The 16,290-nt window shown below is 38.5% G+C and overlaps 1 protein-coding gene across 1 annotated transcript in view; it reads right to left on the bottom strand.

Annotated features, from left to right (window-relative positions):
- The window catches only part of Themis (thymocyte selection associated), a 201,515-nt gene that overhangs the window by 119,945 nt on the left and 65,280 nt on the right, over positions 1-16,290 (bottom strand). Inside the window, exon 3 of the mRNA XM_060373142.1 lies at positions 485-943. Coding sequence (XP_060229125.1) covers positions 485-943 — 459 coding nt within the window. The remainder of the gene's footprint in view (positions 1-484; positions 944-16,290) is intronic.

Raw genomic sequence — 16,290 nt, 5'->3', positions numbered from 1 at the left:
AAATTAATTTAACATATTATCTTCCTCGACTCAGAAAATCTATGTTAAAAAAAAAAAACTGTGACCAGTCTTAAATGGCTAATATTTGGGGGGAGAGGGGAGGAAAGGTTGTCATGAAATAGGAACAAGGGACACTGAAAAAACAACAACAACAACAACAAAAACTTCTTTCTGTTGACTGTCATAAAAATTAACTCCTAATAACCAATAATAAAAAAAACTAGCATTTTTCTATGTGTATCTCAGAGTTATAGCATCTTATGCTTAGATAGCCTTAAACACTTTATAACATATCTGCATACTCACTCCTTAATCTGCTCCTTAAGAGGTAGCTGTCTGGTTTTCTTATGTACAGATGAAGAATTTAAGTCTAAGACACTTAATGAATGACAGTGACAGAATCCCGTTCTTCAGGGTCTAAACATTTTTCTATTAACTCCACAATGCTAACTCCCACACGGTATCGCCCTCAGTGGGTACTTACATTTCAGCACACCTTGAATTTCATAAACAGGCTTGAGAATCAGAGTACCATAAAAGTCTTCAGGGAGTGGATTGGTTGAGTCCCACTTATTTGAGAAATCCGTAAGCTTCACAGTCCTTGTTCTGTTCTTGGGAATCTTCCACTCAACGATTTCTTTTAGGGTATAAATATGTTCATCCACACACTCATAAAATTCTCCTTCCTGTGACAAAGGCAGAGTGAACGAATGGCTCTGGTGATGCCTTACCACTCCACAGTTCACCAGCATTTCTCCATCGATCTCTTCAACTGAGTTGAGCTGGATCGGCTCACCCTGCTTAATGGTGAGATTCTCTAGTTTTATATCCTTCAGGTGATAGAAGCAAGGTTGTCCTAGTCTACCAGGTCTGATATGGATGGTTCTCGTGATTTCTTCCATTGTAAGGTACGGAGTTTTATCAGGCATGACCTTAAACAGACCTAAGAACAGAATTGTGTGCATTAGAGTTATTACAATGAAAGTCCTCAAAAGAAAAACACAATGATAAATCCATAAAGCAAGCTTAGTATAACTTCTAAATACCATGTGCTTATTTTATGCATATTTTATGGACAGGAGTGTGCTGGTTTGTGTGCGCACCTGTGTGGAGGCCAAAGGATTATCTCTGTGTCATCCTTAAGAACACTGTCCTTTGAAACAAGACTTCTTTTTTTCCCTGGAGCTCACCAATTAGATGAGCCTGGCTCTCCAATGAGTACCAGAGATGCCCCTGTCTCCGCTTCCCTGGGGCTGGGATTATAGGCTCACACCATCATCCCCAGCTTTCTTACCTAGGTTCTTGGGGCAGAACTCTTCTTCATGCTTGCTATCCAACCATTTTCCTGACTGAACTATATCCTCAGCCCAAGATGCTTGTTTGAATCTTAAACTCTTCTAGGAAGAATGTCAGATTATATTCTGTAGATTACTAAATCATCTCAGCAGGAACAGAAATGGAAACAAGGGGAAGTTTCTTAAAATACCAAATACCCTGGTCTCAGAAATAGGAAACCTGACAAAGAAATGTGCCATCTTTACTACCAGTGCAATTTTGAGAAAGGCATTTAATCTCTCAACGTTTTTCTAATTTTTAAAAAGAGAAGACTTGATTAATATCTCCATGAATATATTCTCCCATAGATGCACTAAATTAAAAGATGGAATACATTTCCCAGAAGAAAATGGATTCAGTCAGATTTTGATTGAAAAGATGTAGAGTTGGGACTAGAGGATGAGTGTAACTAGATGCAGCTGACCCACATGCTTTCAAATGCATTTCATGTTGTGTTCGCTTTACCATAATGAACAAATCAGTGCATCATTCTAATTAATGGCAGAGTTCTTAGCTACTTTTGAAGCACTGTGATAGACTCTCCCAAGGGGAATTTGATATGTAGAATTTCCTATTTTTCTTTCCTTATAGAATCCCTGGAGGAAAACACATTAATAAATCATAACGTCTATCAGTGCTCTTCACAGAGCTTTATGGAACTATGGCAGCTTAGATTGATGTTGGGGCTGATTTTTGCGCAGGTGTATGCTTACGAGGTGTTTGTATGAATGCATGTCCTCGTGTGTTTGCCCACCTGTATGTGAGGGTATACATGCGCATGTGCCCATGTCTGGGAGAGGGCAGGAATTGACAGAGGGTGGCTTCTGAAACCCCTCCCGCTTTATTCATCGCTGAAGGTTCTCTCACACGAATCAGAGCTCACGCATCACTTAGTCTAACTCAAGCATCCCTGGAATTTGCCCCTGGAATTTGCTGGGATTACAGACAGCAACTATGCCTGCCCTGACTTTTTACTTGTGTTCTCAACTCTAGACCTCATGCTTGCATGGCAAACACTCTTCCACTGAGCCACCTGACCATCCCTCAAGACTGAATATTTAAATGGTGTTCCTTCTCTATCCAAAAATGTAAAATATAATTACATTGTTTTTTTCTTTCTTTCCTCCCTCCAGTCCTTCCCGTGTCCACCTCCTACCTTGATCCCTCTCAGAATGTGTGTGTGTGATTATAAACACAATCTGATCAATCCATTTAATGCTAATCGTGTATTATTTCAATCTGAACAGTTGGCGTTGGATAACTAATCAAAGGGCTCACTTCTGGGAGGACCCTTTCTCCTGCTTCAGCACCCCTCAGTTGCCTGCAGTTCTCTTTCTAGAGCATCTCTTGATATTACCCTCTTTCATGCTAGCACTGTCTACTGGCTGCTTCTCTGGGTATTGTTTAGTCGGCTATATTGCTAAGAGGTATAATTGGTGAAGCTGCCCTGTCGCTTTTACAATCTTTCCACCCCATCTTCTGTGATATCCCCTGAGTCTTGGGTGCGAAACTTGTATTGTAGGTCAGCTTCTCTAATTTTTCTACTGAAATTTCAGTATTTTCACTATCGTAATAGTTTCTACCTTACCAATATCACATTCTGAATTTTTTCTCAGTATCACTACCTTGAATTTTTTTTATTATTTAAGTTATGGATTTTAGAGTTGCATGCTTAAGCAATTTCTTTTTTCAGGCTATTTTCCATTTGTGCATACATACTTTGTATCACAATGAGAAATGTATTTATTAAATCGATTTTAACATATTTTATAGAAAATAAAAAACAAAATATTACTTGTTTTCTCACATACAAATAGCTTAATGAGTATATTATATACTAGTGTGCTCTAAGAAAATAGCATATTTGTATATCTTAAATGATATAGCATGGAGAAATAATTTATTGGTTTCCTCAGTAAATATATTCTAATTAAATTTATCTATATAACAAATTATTGAAGTTGCGATATCTTTTGTGTGTATTGTTAATTATTTTTCTAATTCTTTTGAGAATTTTTTAAGGCTACATCTATATTTGATCATACAAAGTAAAAGGGAATTCATGTTATATTTAGGTAGAAATTCTTGAAGCGGTATCCGTGTTTGCATGTAGTAATCAAGCACTCTACCCCTGAACTAAAGCCTGATACCCTGAAATTAAAACCTCTATATATTGAAAAGCTTTTATCTGCCACATTATGTATGAGAAGACTACGAGGAAAAGAAGCATTTTCTTTAAAGGAATTTGTTTTGTTACTGATGATAATGTTTTGTTTTGTTTTAGGGAGTCTTATAACAAGTAAAATCCAGACTTTGTATCCTTGAATTTGTCATACTGTTTGAATCTGTGTGATTGCGTGTGTATCCATATGTGTGCAATCTCATTCCTTAGTATATAAAGAGTTACTACTACTAAGATCCTGCAGTCATTATCAATAAACGGAAAGTTTCAGTAATTGTGTGGAATATGTTTTTAGTAACTATCTAGAAGCCCATAAAATGGTTTTATTTGTTTTATCTATAGGATGACATGAGCACCAGAATATTAACGTAGAGTCATCATTCTTGAAGAGCAGAGTTGTTCTAAGGTATTAACAGATGTAAAGTATTAGGCATGAGAAACAACCTGACCCCCATGGACCACTGTTATTTCAGGTAAGTCACAGCCTTCACACCATCTCAATGGGTCTTATTGCAAGACAAAGCTCTATCTATGGATTTGTGTGTTTTCTTTTACAATGTGACATAGTGCACAGTTCAACACACTAAGTGGTGGGATACAAAGAAACTATTTTATTAACTTATCTCTTCATCTACTATTGCAACCCCTCCAAGGTCCAAAGAGGCCCTCCTACTAAGTAGCCATTGATGTCATGTAAAATGCTCTGAGTAGGATGTCTGCTCTGAGTATGATGTCATGTTGGAAATTTAAGTTACCATGAGAGAAGCTAAACAGAAATTAAACACCACTAAGACTGATCTGTTGTGGATTTGATTACCTCTATCATCTTTTTTCACAGAGAATATAAGAATTTAAAATAGAGAAAACCATGCTGAGACTCACAGCCAAACATTAAGAGGAGCACACAGGGGGTCTTGTGGAAAAGTGTGTGTGTGTGTGTGTGTGTGTGTGTGTGTGTGTGTGTGTGTGTTGGGAGGAAGAGGAATAATAGGACCTGGATGAGACAAGAACGCCACAAGAAGACCAACAGAATCAGCTCATCAACGGAGACTGATACACCAACCCATGACCGTGCATGGACTGGACAAAGGCCCCCTGCACAGATGTTGGTGGTGGGCAGTTTAGTCCTCACGTGGGTCCCTTAGTAAGGAAGCTCTGTCTGACTTGGACTCCTTTGTTGCCTGCTGTTCCATCACTTCCCTCCGGCAGGACTGCCTCGCCAGACCACAGGGGAAGAGGACGAGCTGAATCCTGATGTGGCTTGATGTGCTGGAGTGGGTTGGTGGTGGTAGGTGTCTTCCCTTTTTTGAGTAGGGGAGGGGGAATAAGGGAAAGAGGGAAGGAGGGTGGGACTGGGAGGAGATGAGGGAGGGGGCTACAATTAGGATATAAATAAATTATATAAATAAAAAATTACTTAATTAAAATAGAGAAAACCTGTTCAACCATTCCTAGTTAATCAGGAAAGTTGATGTTTATACCTTCCTACTTAATTAAACACTGGGTTCAAATATCACATTTGTTTATTTTTTTAGGTACATTTTTCAGATAGTGAGAAAAAAATCTGTCTTGCTTTCAATAGTGGGAGCATCTTCTCATGGAAGACTGGCCATATGTGTGTCTGTTGCCACAGTAGTCTCTATTAAGTTTCATTTCTGTGGCAAACTGTATAGGGAAAACTGGATAGCTCTCTCTAGAGGTCTCTTTGATAACCTACCGATCACAATGTTTAGGGATATGATTCCAGTAACTTCAAAATTAGAGGCTTCTTTTATAGACATGTTGTGTCCTAATAATGTGTATTCTTTCTTCACAGTTACTTATTTATTGTGTGTTCATGTGTGACACACATGTCATGGGAAACATGTGGAAGTCAGAGGATGACTTGGAGCAGATAAGTTTTGGCATTTTCATCACATGTGTCCAAGAGGCTCAGGTTATCACGTTCAGTGAGAAGTGCCTGTCCCTGCTGGGCCACCTTCTTGCTTCTTACTGTTAATCAGAAATTAAGAGGATTTTTTTAAAGCAAACATGCAACTTGAGGGAAAGTAATACAAAGAAATAAAGTGTTGAAGTTAGTTAATAAGTGAATTTATTCCTTCAAGTATTTTAATTACAATTGATGGAGCTATACCTTACAATTTTTATTCTATTTATATGTACATATATGTATAGGGGCACCTATGCCATGACATGAGTGGTCCAAGGAGGACTTGAAGAGTCAGTTCTTTCCTTCTATGGCTCAAAGCCAGGGCATCAGACTCGGCAGCAATTGCCTTTACCCACTGAGACATCTTGTCTCAATTATCTGGTGGGAAGAGTAAAGCAAACGTCGTTACTGGGAAACACGGAAAAGGTCACCATTTTCACAGCCTAATCGTAGCTCTAAAATCTTTCTAATCAGAGCTGTGGCATCTACACTCTGCATCTAGCCACTAAGCTAATCTCTTCCTCTTATGCATGTGACTTACAGGGACAGTGTTCACAGGAACGAGTTTATTCTAGTCACAAGGCATGTGCGGCTCTCTCCCAGGTGGCCTTCCTTTTGCACAGACCAGCCTCCCCCAAACTCAAGGAGAGGGGAACAGCCAGACCTTTGATTCCCGTCAGATCATTTTCTACCCTTTCTCTTCTCTGTAATCAGTTTTCACTGAAATGTAGAATAAATTTCAAAGTTGTATTTCCTCAAAATATATCAGAGCATGACTTTCAATCCACCATATGAAATCATCCTGAAGATTATTCTTTTTACCCTAGTCTAACCTTCTAGCTTCTTTCCTAGTTCTAGCCAAATCTATTTTCTCCATCTCTAACATAAATAATTTTGAAATAAAATGTTGCTGCTTCTTTTGCCCCATCTTCTCATATCAGCAATATTAGAGTTTTTAACTTATTAGCAGCTCACCATGGGCAGGAATTTGCATGCATGATACATTTTCATTTTCAAAATAGCAACATAAAATAGTTCACATTAATAAAACATGAACATTTCACAAATAAAGACATGAACTTTTGAATAAATTTCCTCTTATCCCAAACTCATAGAAATGTAGTCAAGTTTTAGCTTTCAAAAGTACAAAGTCTTAATCACAGTTATATATTTTAACTTTTCATTATTATTAAAAGTCATAAGCTGCCTGGCCTTTTGTAAGTTGACACGGGTTATTTCCAGATGGATATCTATGTAAATTTTGGGTGTAAAAAGACATAGAACTTTCAAAACCCAACAAGAAAAGAAAATGAACTTCACTTATCTTTAAGACATTGCCTGGCATGAATCCCTAGTATCAAGTGGTCTTATGCCTCTACTATAGTAATGTGTAGAGGGGGACGAGGAATTGAACAAACCAGGTGAAGTAGTAGCACTGACCAATCAAGTTCATGTACATACAAGGTGCTGCAGCCATATTTAAGCAGATATTTTTAATTTTTAAAATTTTTTTTATTATTACAATTTATTCTCTTTGTATCTCAACTGTAGCCTCCTCCCTCTTCCCTTTCCAAGCCCCTCCTCCAGTCCACTAATAGGGGAGTTCCTCCTCCCCTTCTATCTGACCATAGCCTATCAGGTCTCATCAGGATTGGCTGCATTGTCTTCCTCTGTGGCCTGGAACAGCTGCACTCCCCCAAGAGGGAGGTGATGAAAGAGCCAGTCACTGAGTTCATGTCAAAGACAACTCCTGCTCCCCTTACTAGGAAACCCACTTGGAGGCTGAGCTACATTGGGCTACATCTGAGCAGAGGTTCTAGGTTATCTCCATGCATGGTCCTTGGTTGGAGTATCAGTCTCAGAAAAGACCCCTGGGCCCAGACTTTTTAGCTATGTTGTTCTCCTTGTGGAGTTCTTGTCCCCTCTATGTCTTTCATCTCCCACTTCTTTCATAAGATTTCCTGCACTCTGCCCAAAGTTTGGCTATGAGTCTCAGCATCTGCTTTCATACACTGCTGGGTAGAGTCTTTCAGAGGCCCTCTGTGGAAGGCTTCTGTCCTGTTCCCTGTTTTCTCCCACTTCCAATGTCTATTGCATTTTAAGCAGATTTTTTAAAATGTAAGATTATGGGTTTCAAATACAGTGATCCTCACGAAATTGTTGAATGCCTTTACACACGCCTACAGGACACCATGTAATGAGAACAAAACTAACACAAGCACTCTAGAACAAAGTGCAACAGGGTCCAGGTTGACATTTCTACTCACCCCTAAGTTTTCCCTCAGCCACATGATGAGGTACAATAATAATATTCCAGCCTAATGAAACAAGAATGGAGGCAGAAACTTCCATAGCACTTCAAAGTTAATAAATATAAATTTATACCCACTGTTATTATGAAGAAGTTTTACCTCTGAGACACAAGTCAATCTAATTTTAATAAGCAGAAGCAGATAAAAATTTTCTAATAGCACATATATATATGTTTATATATATATGGGTGTCAGGTTATATCATCTGTGTTGATATTATGAATTGATTTGTTGGCTAAATGTCTCAAGTCTGTTGTACAATGTCTTTCCAAAGAGTTTAAATGCCTCCAAGAATGAGGTACCCTAGGTGGTGGTCTTTTACCACCAATGTATGTGTGTTAAGTAAATGTTAAAACTTTTTAAAGAAATGATGCATGTAAAGCAGCTGATTTGGAGATAAACTGTCCAGTTGTAAAACCCTGTGAATTTTTTCTTATCATCAGTAAAGCAGACACTCCCTCAGATAATCTCTAAAGATGGTTTGATTTGCAATCTAATTCCTAAACATCCTTGTTATTCAGTATCTACCTATAAAAATTTCTCACTTCACATGTTTCTTATTGCTTTTCTATCATTACATTGCATCTCAAGACATTTTGTAGTATATTGTGTATCTTGATGAAATCTTTTATATGGACTCCCCAAACCTGATGTTTTCATAGAACCTCTGGAATATGGATCTATATTCAAATTCAGGTTGCAACTGTGTACATGAAATGTCCTATAAAACAGAAAGTTCAAAGTCTTTGAGTAAATGCCAGAGCACACAATAATAATACCACGAGAAACTTCCCCAGGTTTCCAAGCCAAACAGAGGATAATAATGGAAAACCACGAGCCTATGAGGGAGTCTTACAACTCACATAGAGGAGTCTTCATGGGTTCTTCTCATTCTCTTGACTAAAATCAGTTGGAGAAAGTCTCAAAACCAATGCAGCAAGGGATGAGAAGCAAGTCTAAGTTTGTGGCCTGGAAATGCTGCATGAATGTTCAACTGAGTAGCTGAGAGGGAAGAGAGTACATCAAAGCAAGTAAGCAAGCTGCCTCTCTGCTTGGAAAGATTAAGCCAGGCTGCAGCGTCCCTATGTCCAGGCATCATTCCATCAATAATTGCACCGAGACGGCCTGTAGTAGCTATAAAAAGGTTTTAATAGTTCTTTTACCCAGAAGAAAAGAACAGATCATAAAACCTTCCAATTCATTTTTATCTCTTTGGTTCAGCTGTCGCATGATGAGGGAAACACCCCACCAGCAGCACCTCTTCCCCAGAAGCACTTAACTCTTTGGGAGGGCATTGTACAACAGGCTTGAGACACTTAGCCAACCACTCAATCTGTAATATCAGCCACGATACAACCTAACGCACATGTTGAAGGGTTCGTTATGAAGGTGCTACACAGAATTGTCTGTGTTAACATTCCCTTCCCTAGTGGCAAGGTAAGAATGAGAAACCATCCCGGATTCAGAGACTGACTGAGAACAAACTCCTGGAGTCTCCTCAACCTAGACAGCCCTCTTCCTTGTGTCATGGGAAGATACATGGAGACTCCAGGGATGAACAGAATTCCCACAGATCATACATTTCGCAGAATATCACACTAAGTTTTACTGGGGGAGGGGGTTCTTCAATGTGCCATAGATTTATGGACGTGGATGGTGAGAGTTTGTCGATTTCAAGTAGGGATTGCCAGTTCTGAAAACTGGGGTTCAGTTCTGGCCCTTTCCTCACTTGTGTGTTGACATGAACCCTTGGAGATATAATATCCTTATCTAAACAGTAAGGGCAGTGATATCTCTTACCTTATAAGGTCATTATGATATTCAAACTGTAACCTGTAGCACGTTTAGACATACAGAAACAGTGGTTGCGGGCTGAAGAGATGTCTCGGTGGTTAAGAGGTCTGTCTGCTCTTCTAGAGATCCTGAGTTCAATTTCCAGCAACCACATGGGGCTGGCTCATGACCATCTATATTGGGATCTGGTGCCCTCTCCTGGTAGGTGTAAATGTAGAGAGAGCACACATATACGTAAAAATACATCTTTAAAAAATGTGTTGTTTTGTTGTTTTGGTTTTTTTTTTTTTTTTTTTAAGGAAACAGTGGTTATTATTTCTCTTGTTTCCTTTCACTCTGGGTTTCAAAGCCGTTGCAGGCTGATTATAAGGTCAGATGTTGTCATATCACTACAAGTTCAGTGCCAGCTAAAGCACACGAAATATTCCAGGCTGCTTCTAATGGCAAAAACAACCTACCACCCAGCGCCTAGCGTAGATCGGGCAGATTTTCCCAGCAATAATAATTTCCACAGATTTCACCACAGTGTATGGAAATAAGCCTCGGGTGACGTGTGTAGGTGGCTCACCTTGGGAGAAGTCTTTCCAGGTTGCTTTCAGGACCCTGAACCTATGCTTTGATGAAAGGCTAAAATTTACCCACCATAATTTTATGTTCACAAAGAGGAGGGGCAGAGAGCGTGAAGAAAAGATGAAAGCACTTTCAAATGCCCGTGTTAGTAGTTCAAAAGGTATACATTATACACAGTTACCCCGACTTGCCCTGAAAAAAAGAATGCCACAGAACGCCAAGGTGTGTTCGAAAAAGCATTCAATTCGGGGCTCTGAAAGGTAGCTGAAGCCCATGAGGAGGGCTACCCCTCCCTCTGTTTAACGATCTTAATTTGCTAATGGAATGTTCGTGGCAAGATTTTGGGAGCCATGCGGAGCGGCTTGTGTTGTTCAGTATTGATGCTGCCTGCAAATTAAATGCACCTAAGTAGCCACCTGTTTGTGCTCATGATTATGTAAAGCCCCATATGTTCCCATCTCCACACATGGGAGGTAAATATTGAAAAAACTGTTCTGGTGTGAAGGGTGAAAACAGCAGCAATTCTTTTGTAACTGTCAGCATATGCCATGGTGTTTCTGGGGAATGTGGTGCTTTGTTTGACATATTTGCTGATTTTTGCCATGTAGTCAGTGTTTTGTTTTGTCTTTTTTTTTTAATCTGTTTCCGATCATTATGCAAAAACAATTAAAATAAGTTTACGTTAAATTCAAATTAAGAGAGGTATAATTTTCGGAGGTAACCATAAGTTTTAAATAGATCTTGCAGATTGTCATCTAAATCTTTTGATTGGCAACATAAAACTGAATGATTTACCCTGACTAAATTCACCAGTCTGAAAAAGAAACTTTTCTCTCCACACTTACGTTTTCCGGTCCATACGATAGGAATTTGAAAATCCTACCTAAACTTGACACTTTCAAGCTTGAGCAGCCTTTGCTGCCCCATGAGACTTCTTTGGAAAGCCACTTGCTGGCTCTGACATTCTCTTCAGGTTGTCTATGAAACAATTGAGCCAATGTCATAGGCAGTCTTTCTGTGATACATGGCTTCCCAATTCAACCGAGGTTTTTTCCATCGGTTCTATCCCCTCATCCTGTCCCCCGCTCAACACTCAACCTATACCTCTCCAGAGCCTAGTCTGTCCTACCTTCCTGCTCCCCACGCCTTCTCCTGGGAATGTTGACCAAGGGCAGTCTTCAGAGCCTCTAGGCATCTGCTCTGCTCACTGGAGGATGCCTGCCTTGTTTTCTCATACCCCACCCCTCATCTTGCAGTTTTTTTTTACTTTAGCTGAAGTAAGTTTACTGTATACAAATGACCAGTGCAGGATACATATTTTAAATGTTGATATCTGATGGAGGCAAGTTTCTATTTACATTGTTGCTATTTCTGTATTAGGGCATAACTGACGAAAAGTGACATTCTGTAGCCAACTGTCAGGCCTTAGACTAAACATTTTGTTTATGGTACAGCTTTTTATAGTGAAGCTAGCTTCATACATTAGGAGAGAGAGAGAGATAGGGAGAGAGAGTGCTATGTGTATGTGCTCTTTTTTTATTGGGTAACCAGTTCACATTGTTTCATACAGTGTAAACAGTATAAAGGTACATTTTTAGCATTTCCTGGTAGCTAATCTCAACTTTAGGAATACAATTAAAGAGGGAAAAAGTCTAAAACGAAAGGACTTTATACAAGGAAGGTAAACCAACTGGGCTTTTTCTATGCTTTCTGCCTATCGATTTTTTAATATTTAATGTTTTAATATGTATGTGTGAAGGTTAAGAAGCACACGTGAAGGTCAAGGACCACTTTGTGGGTTTGGTTCTCTTCTTCCACCTTACATAAGCCTCAGTGACTTAGGTAAAATTCGGGACTTCTGTCTTGCACAGCAAACACTTTGACTTGCTTGGTTATCTTGCCAGCCCCAGAATCTTACAGAGATTAGGAACCATAATAATAATTTGCATCAATTTTTAAAAATTTTAAACCTAAAACAAAGAACTCACAAATACTATCAAAACACCAAAATTCTGAGTAATCTTATACCAAAGAGAGCAAATTATTTCAATAACTACCCCTTATCTGTACTTTTTAAAATTAATTCAACTTGCATCTTGACCATAGGCCCCTCCCTCCTCTCCTCCCAGTCCCACCCCCCTTCTCTCATTTCCTCTCCCCTTTTCTTCAGAACAGGGGAGGCCCCTACCCAGACATCCCAGCTCATCTATTCAAATGAGGACTGAGTTCATCTTCCTCTCCTGTGGCTTGTAGGGAAGTCCCATCAAGAGAAAGTGATCAAAAAGCAGGCAGCATAGTTCATGTCAGAGATATTCCCCCATTCCCCTAACTAATCAGCCGATACAGAGGCTAAGATGCCCATCACATTTATCTTCTTGGGGTCTGTGCAGCAAATTTCATGATTTCCTTGTTTTTAATGACTGGGTAGTATTCCATTGTATAAAAGTACCACAGTTTCTTTAGCCATTCTGCAGCTGAGGGACATCTGGGTTGTTTCCAGATTCTGGCTCTTACAAGTATGACTGCTATGGACATGGTTGCACAAATGTTCTTGTTATATGGTGGAGCATCTTTTGAGAATATGCCCAGGACTGTTAGAGCTGGCTCTTGAGGTAAAGCTATTCCCAGTTTTCTGAGAAAGCACCTGGTTGATTTCCAAAGTGGTTGTACAAGTTTGCACTCCCACCAGCAGTGGAGAAGTGTTTCCCTTTCTCCACATCCTCCCCAGCATGTGCTGTCACTTGAGTTTTTTATCTTAGCCATTCTGACAGGTGTAAGGTGGAATCTCAGAGTCATTTTGATTTGCATTTTCCTGATGACTAAGGACACTGAGCATTTTTTTAAGTGCTCTCCACTATTCAAGATTCCTCTGTTGAGAATTCTGTTTAGCTCTATATTCCATTTTTAATGGATTATTTGGTTTGCTGGTGTTTAATTTCTTGAGTCCTTAATGTATTCTAGATATTAGCCCTGTATCATATGTAGGATTAATGAAGATCTTTTCCCAATCTGTACACTGTCATTTTGTTTTATTGATAGTGTCCTTTGCTTTACAGAAGCTTTTCAGTTTCAAGAGGTCCCATATATTAATTGTAGATCTTAGAGCCTGTGCTGTTGGTGTTCTGTTCAGGAAGTTGTCTCCTGTGCCAATGAGTTCAAGGTTCTTACCCACTTTCTCCTCTAGCAGATTTAGTGTATCTATTTTCTGTTGAAGTCTTTGATCCGCTTGGACATTAGTTTGGAGCTGGGTGATAAATATGGATCTATTTGCATTTTTCTGCATGTAGACATTCAGTTAAACCAGCACCATTTGTTGAAGATGCTCTTTTTTCCATTGTATGGTTTTGGCTCCTTTGTCAAAAATCAGGTGTGCATAGATGTGAGTTTATCTCTGGGTCTTTGATTTGACTCCATTGATCAACCAGCCTATTTCTATGCCAGTACCATGCAGTTTTTATTACTTTTGCTCTGGAGTATAGCTGAGGTCAGGTATGGAGATATTGCCAGAATTTCTATCATTGTGTAGATTTTATCTATTCTGGGTTTTTTTGTTGTTGTTGTTGTTGTTGTGTTGTTTTGTTTTTTCCATAGGAAGTTGAGAAATGTTCTTTCAAGTTCTGTGAGAAATTGTGTTTGTATTTTGGTGGGAACTGCATTAAATCTGTAGATTGCCTTTGGTAAGATGGCCATTTTCACTATGTTAATCCTATTGATCCATGAGCATGGGAGATTTTTCCATCTTCTGGTATCTTCTTCCATTTCTTTTTTCAGAGAATTGAAGTTCTTGTCATACAGGTTTTTTAAAGTTACCCTTAGATACTTTATATTGTTTGTGGCTATTGTGAAGGGTGTTGTTTCCCTAATTTCTTTCTCAGCCCATTTGTCATTTGTATACAGGAGGGCTAGTGCTTTTTTTTTTTAAATTCATCTTGCATCCAGCCACTTTGCTGAAGGAGTTTATCAGCTGCAGGAGTTCTCTGGTGGGATTTTTAGATCAGGTATAAAAGGCACATATCTAAACAGCAGGCCGATAGCGAATATCAGAATAACTGGAAAGAAACTCAAAGCAATCCCATTAAATCAAGGACAAGACAAGGTTGCCCACTCTCCATATCTCTTCAATATAGTACTAGTAGTTCTAGGTAGAGCAATAAGACAACTAAAGGAAATCAAAGAGATAGAAATCAGAAAGAAAGAAGTTAAAGTGTCCCTATTCAAAGGGGATATAAGAGTATACATAAGCGACCACAAAAACTGCCTATGGGGTTTAACTAATAAGGTTATTGACAGTCTAACAGCCAACTTCAACTTATCAATAAAGATTTCACTTACAGCCTGGCAACAATGGTGGTGCACACATTTATCATCAGGACTCTGGAGACAGAGGCAGGCAGATAGATCTCTGTTAGTCTGAGTCCAGCCTGGGCTCAGAGTGAGTTCCAGGACAACTAGGGCTACATGAAGAAACCTTGTCTTGAAGAACCCCACCCCCGAAAAAAATTACTTACAAACAAAGATAATAGAAAATATCAAAACTAAGAATAAAGGACCAGTTATTTCAAAAAGCCAAAACAGGTAAGACAGTTGAGAATAAGTATTATAAAGGCCTTTTTAGTCTGAGATGGATTTAATAAAAAGTGCCTATATATTAACAAATGGTGATCATAGGGAGGGCAGAGAAACACTGCCTGCTGCTAAGTGTCCAGGTCTACTTTAGCTCTGTTCACACTAATGTTTCCCAACTCACTGGATGAGGAAACTAGTGAGTAAAGAATTTAGCTCACAAAGATCTTTTTAACTTGTAGAAAGGCAGTGTGAATCTTTAGGATTCATCTATGCAGATATATTAGCTCTAAAAGTTAATTCAAAATAGAATCACTATCAAAATAGAATCATCTTTTCACTAGACTGAAATAACCGCTTTTATTTTTTGACATACTGAATCTTTATGTATAGACAGAAAAGTTTTTCAAAACATTGAAACACTACTATGGAAAAATTTTTGTATAGTATCAAACCATGATTAAACCTAACATTTTAAGAATTTTTCACACATAAAACTTTTTCTGGCTAAATAACAAATGGCATTTGTCATTACTTTAAAATTTATGCATCTGGACTCTTAAGTTGATTGCATTATCTTGTGCTAATAAAAATTCAGAAGTGATAATTTATAATTACTTTAAAATTTTATAATTTATTCTCTATAATTTATTCTGAAATGTACAGAAGGTTTTTTTCTCCTGTGTCTACATACCATGCCAGAAAAATAGGACCAAGGCCTATACAAGTACAGCCCACTCCTAACTCACAATTTCTGCGCATGAGCAAAGTGAATGTTTGCTACTTGATTGACAGGTGAACTTGAAGTCTATCAAATCTTTTCAGATGGGCTAGGCAGTCTATTTCTGAATTTAATTTCAGAGCATTCATTTATATCAGTGAGTACAAACTAGATTCCATATGGGCAAGAGCCATGTGAATTATATCTGTCCACGGCTCATTTCTCAGCTACCTTTGCACGAAATTTGTCTTTTTGTTTCTATTGTGTGTGTGTGTGTGTGTGTGTGTGTGTGTGTGTGTGTGTTTGTAGACACTGAACCAAGAGCCTCACACATTCAAACCGCATGCTTTAGACTAATTTATACCCTCAGGCTTATTTCACTTAAATCTTCTTTGAGGAAGGGTCTGGATAAGATGCAGGCCAGACTTGATTTCACTCTGAAGCGGAGGAAGGCCATACCTTGGTGATTCCCCCTGGCTCAGAAACCAGCTACCTGAGATTACAAACCTGCACCATCAAGGTAAACTAAGCTTTTATTGGTTTCTTTTTGTTTTATATTTTAGTTAAAATCATTCTTATAATTTGTGATCTGAAAGCCGTTTCAAATATACTTAAGTCTCACCCAAATATTAACTTTGTCATTTATTACTACTTTTTGCTATGTGTTAGTGGGTCGATGATCCAATTTGATATATTTTTTTCTGAAACTTATGTAACTATTAATGGAGAGACATTCTGTTTGTAGATTGGAAGACTCAATATAATAAACATCTCAATTTTCCACTTCTAAAATAATGCTCTGTTTGGGTAGCACATAATACAACTTACAGCTTTATATCAGGTACTGATATCAGTAGAAAAATATGTCCCCAGCATTCCATTT

This window comes from Meriones unguiculatus, chromosome 20 (assembly GCF_030254825.1).
Source record: "Meriones unguiculatus strain TT.TT164.6M chromosome 20, Bangor_MerUng_6.1, whole genome shotgun sequence".
In the NCBI taxonomy this organism is placed as follows: domain Eukaryota; kingdom Metazoa; phylum Chordata; class Mammalia; order Rodentia; family Muridae; genus Meriones; species Meriones unguiculatus.
The sequence above is the reverse complement of the archived record's forward strand: the minus strand, read 5'-3'. Positions and strand labels throughout refer to the sequence as shown.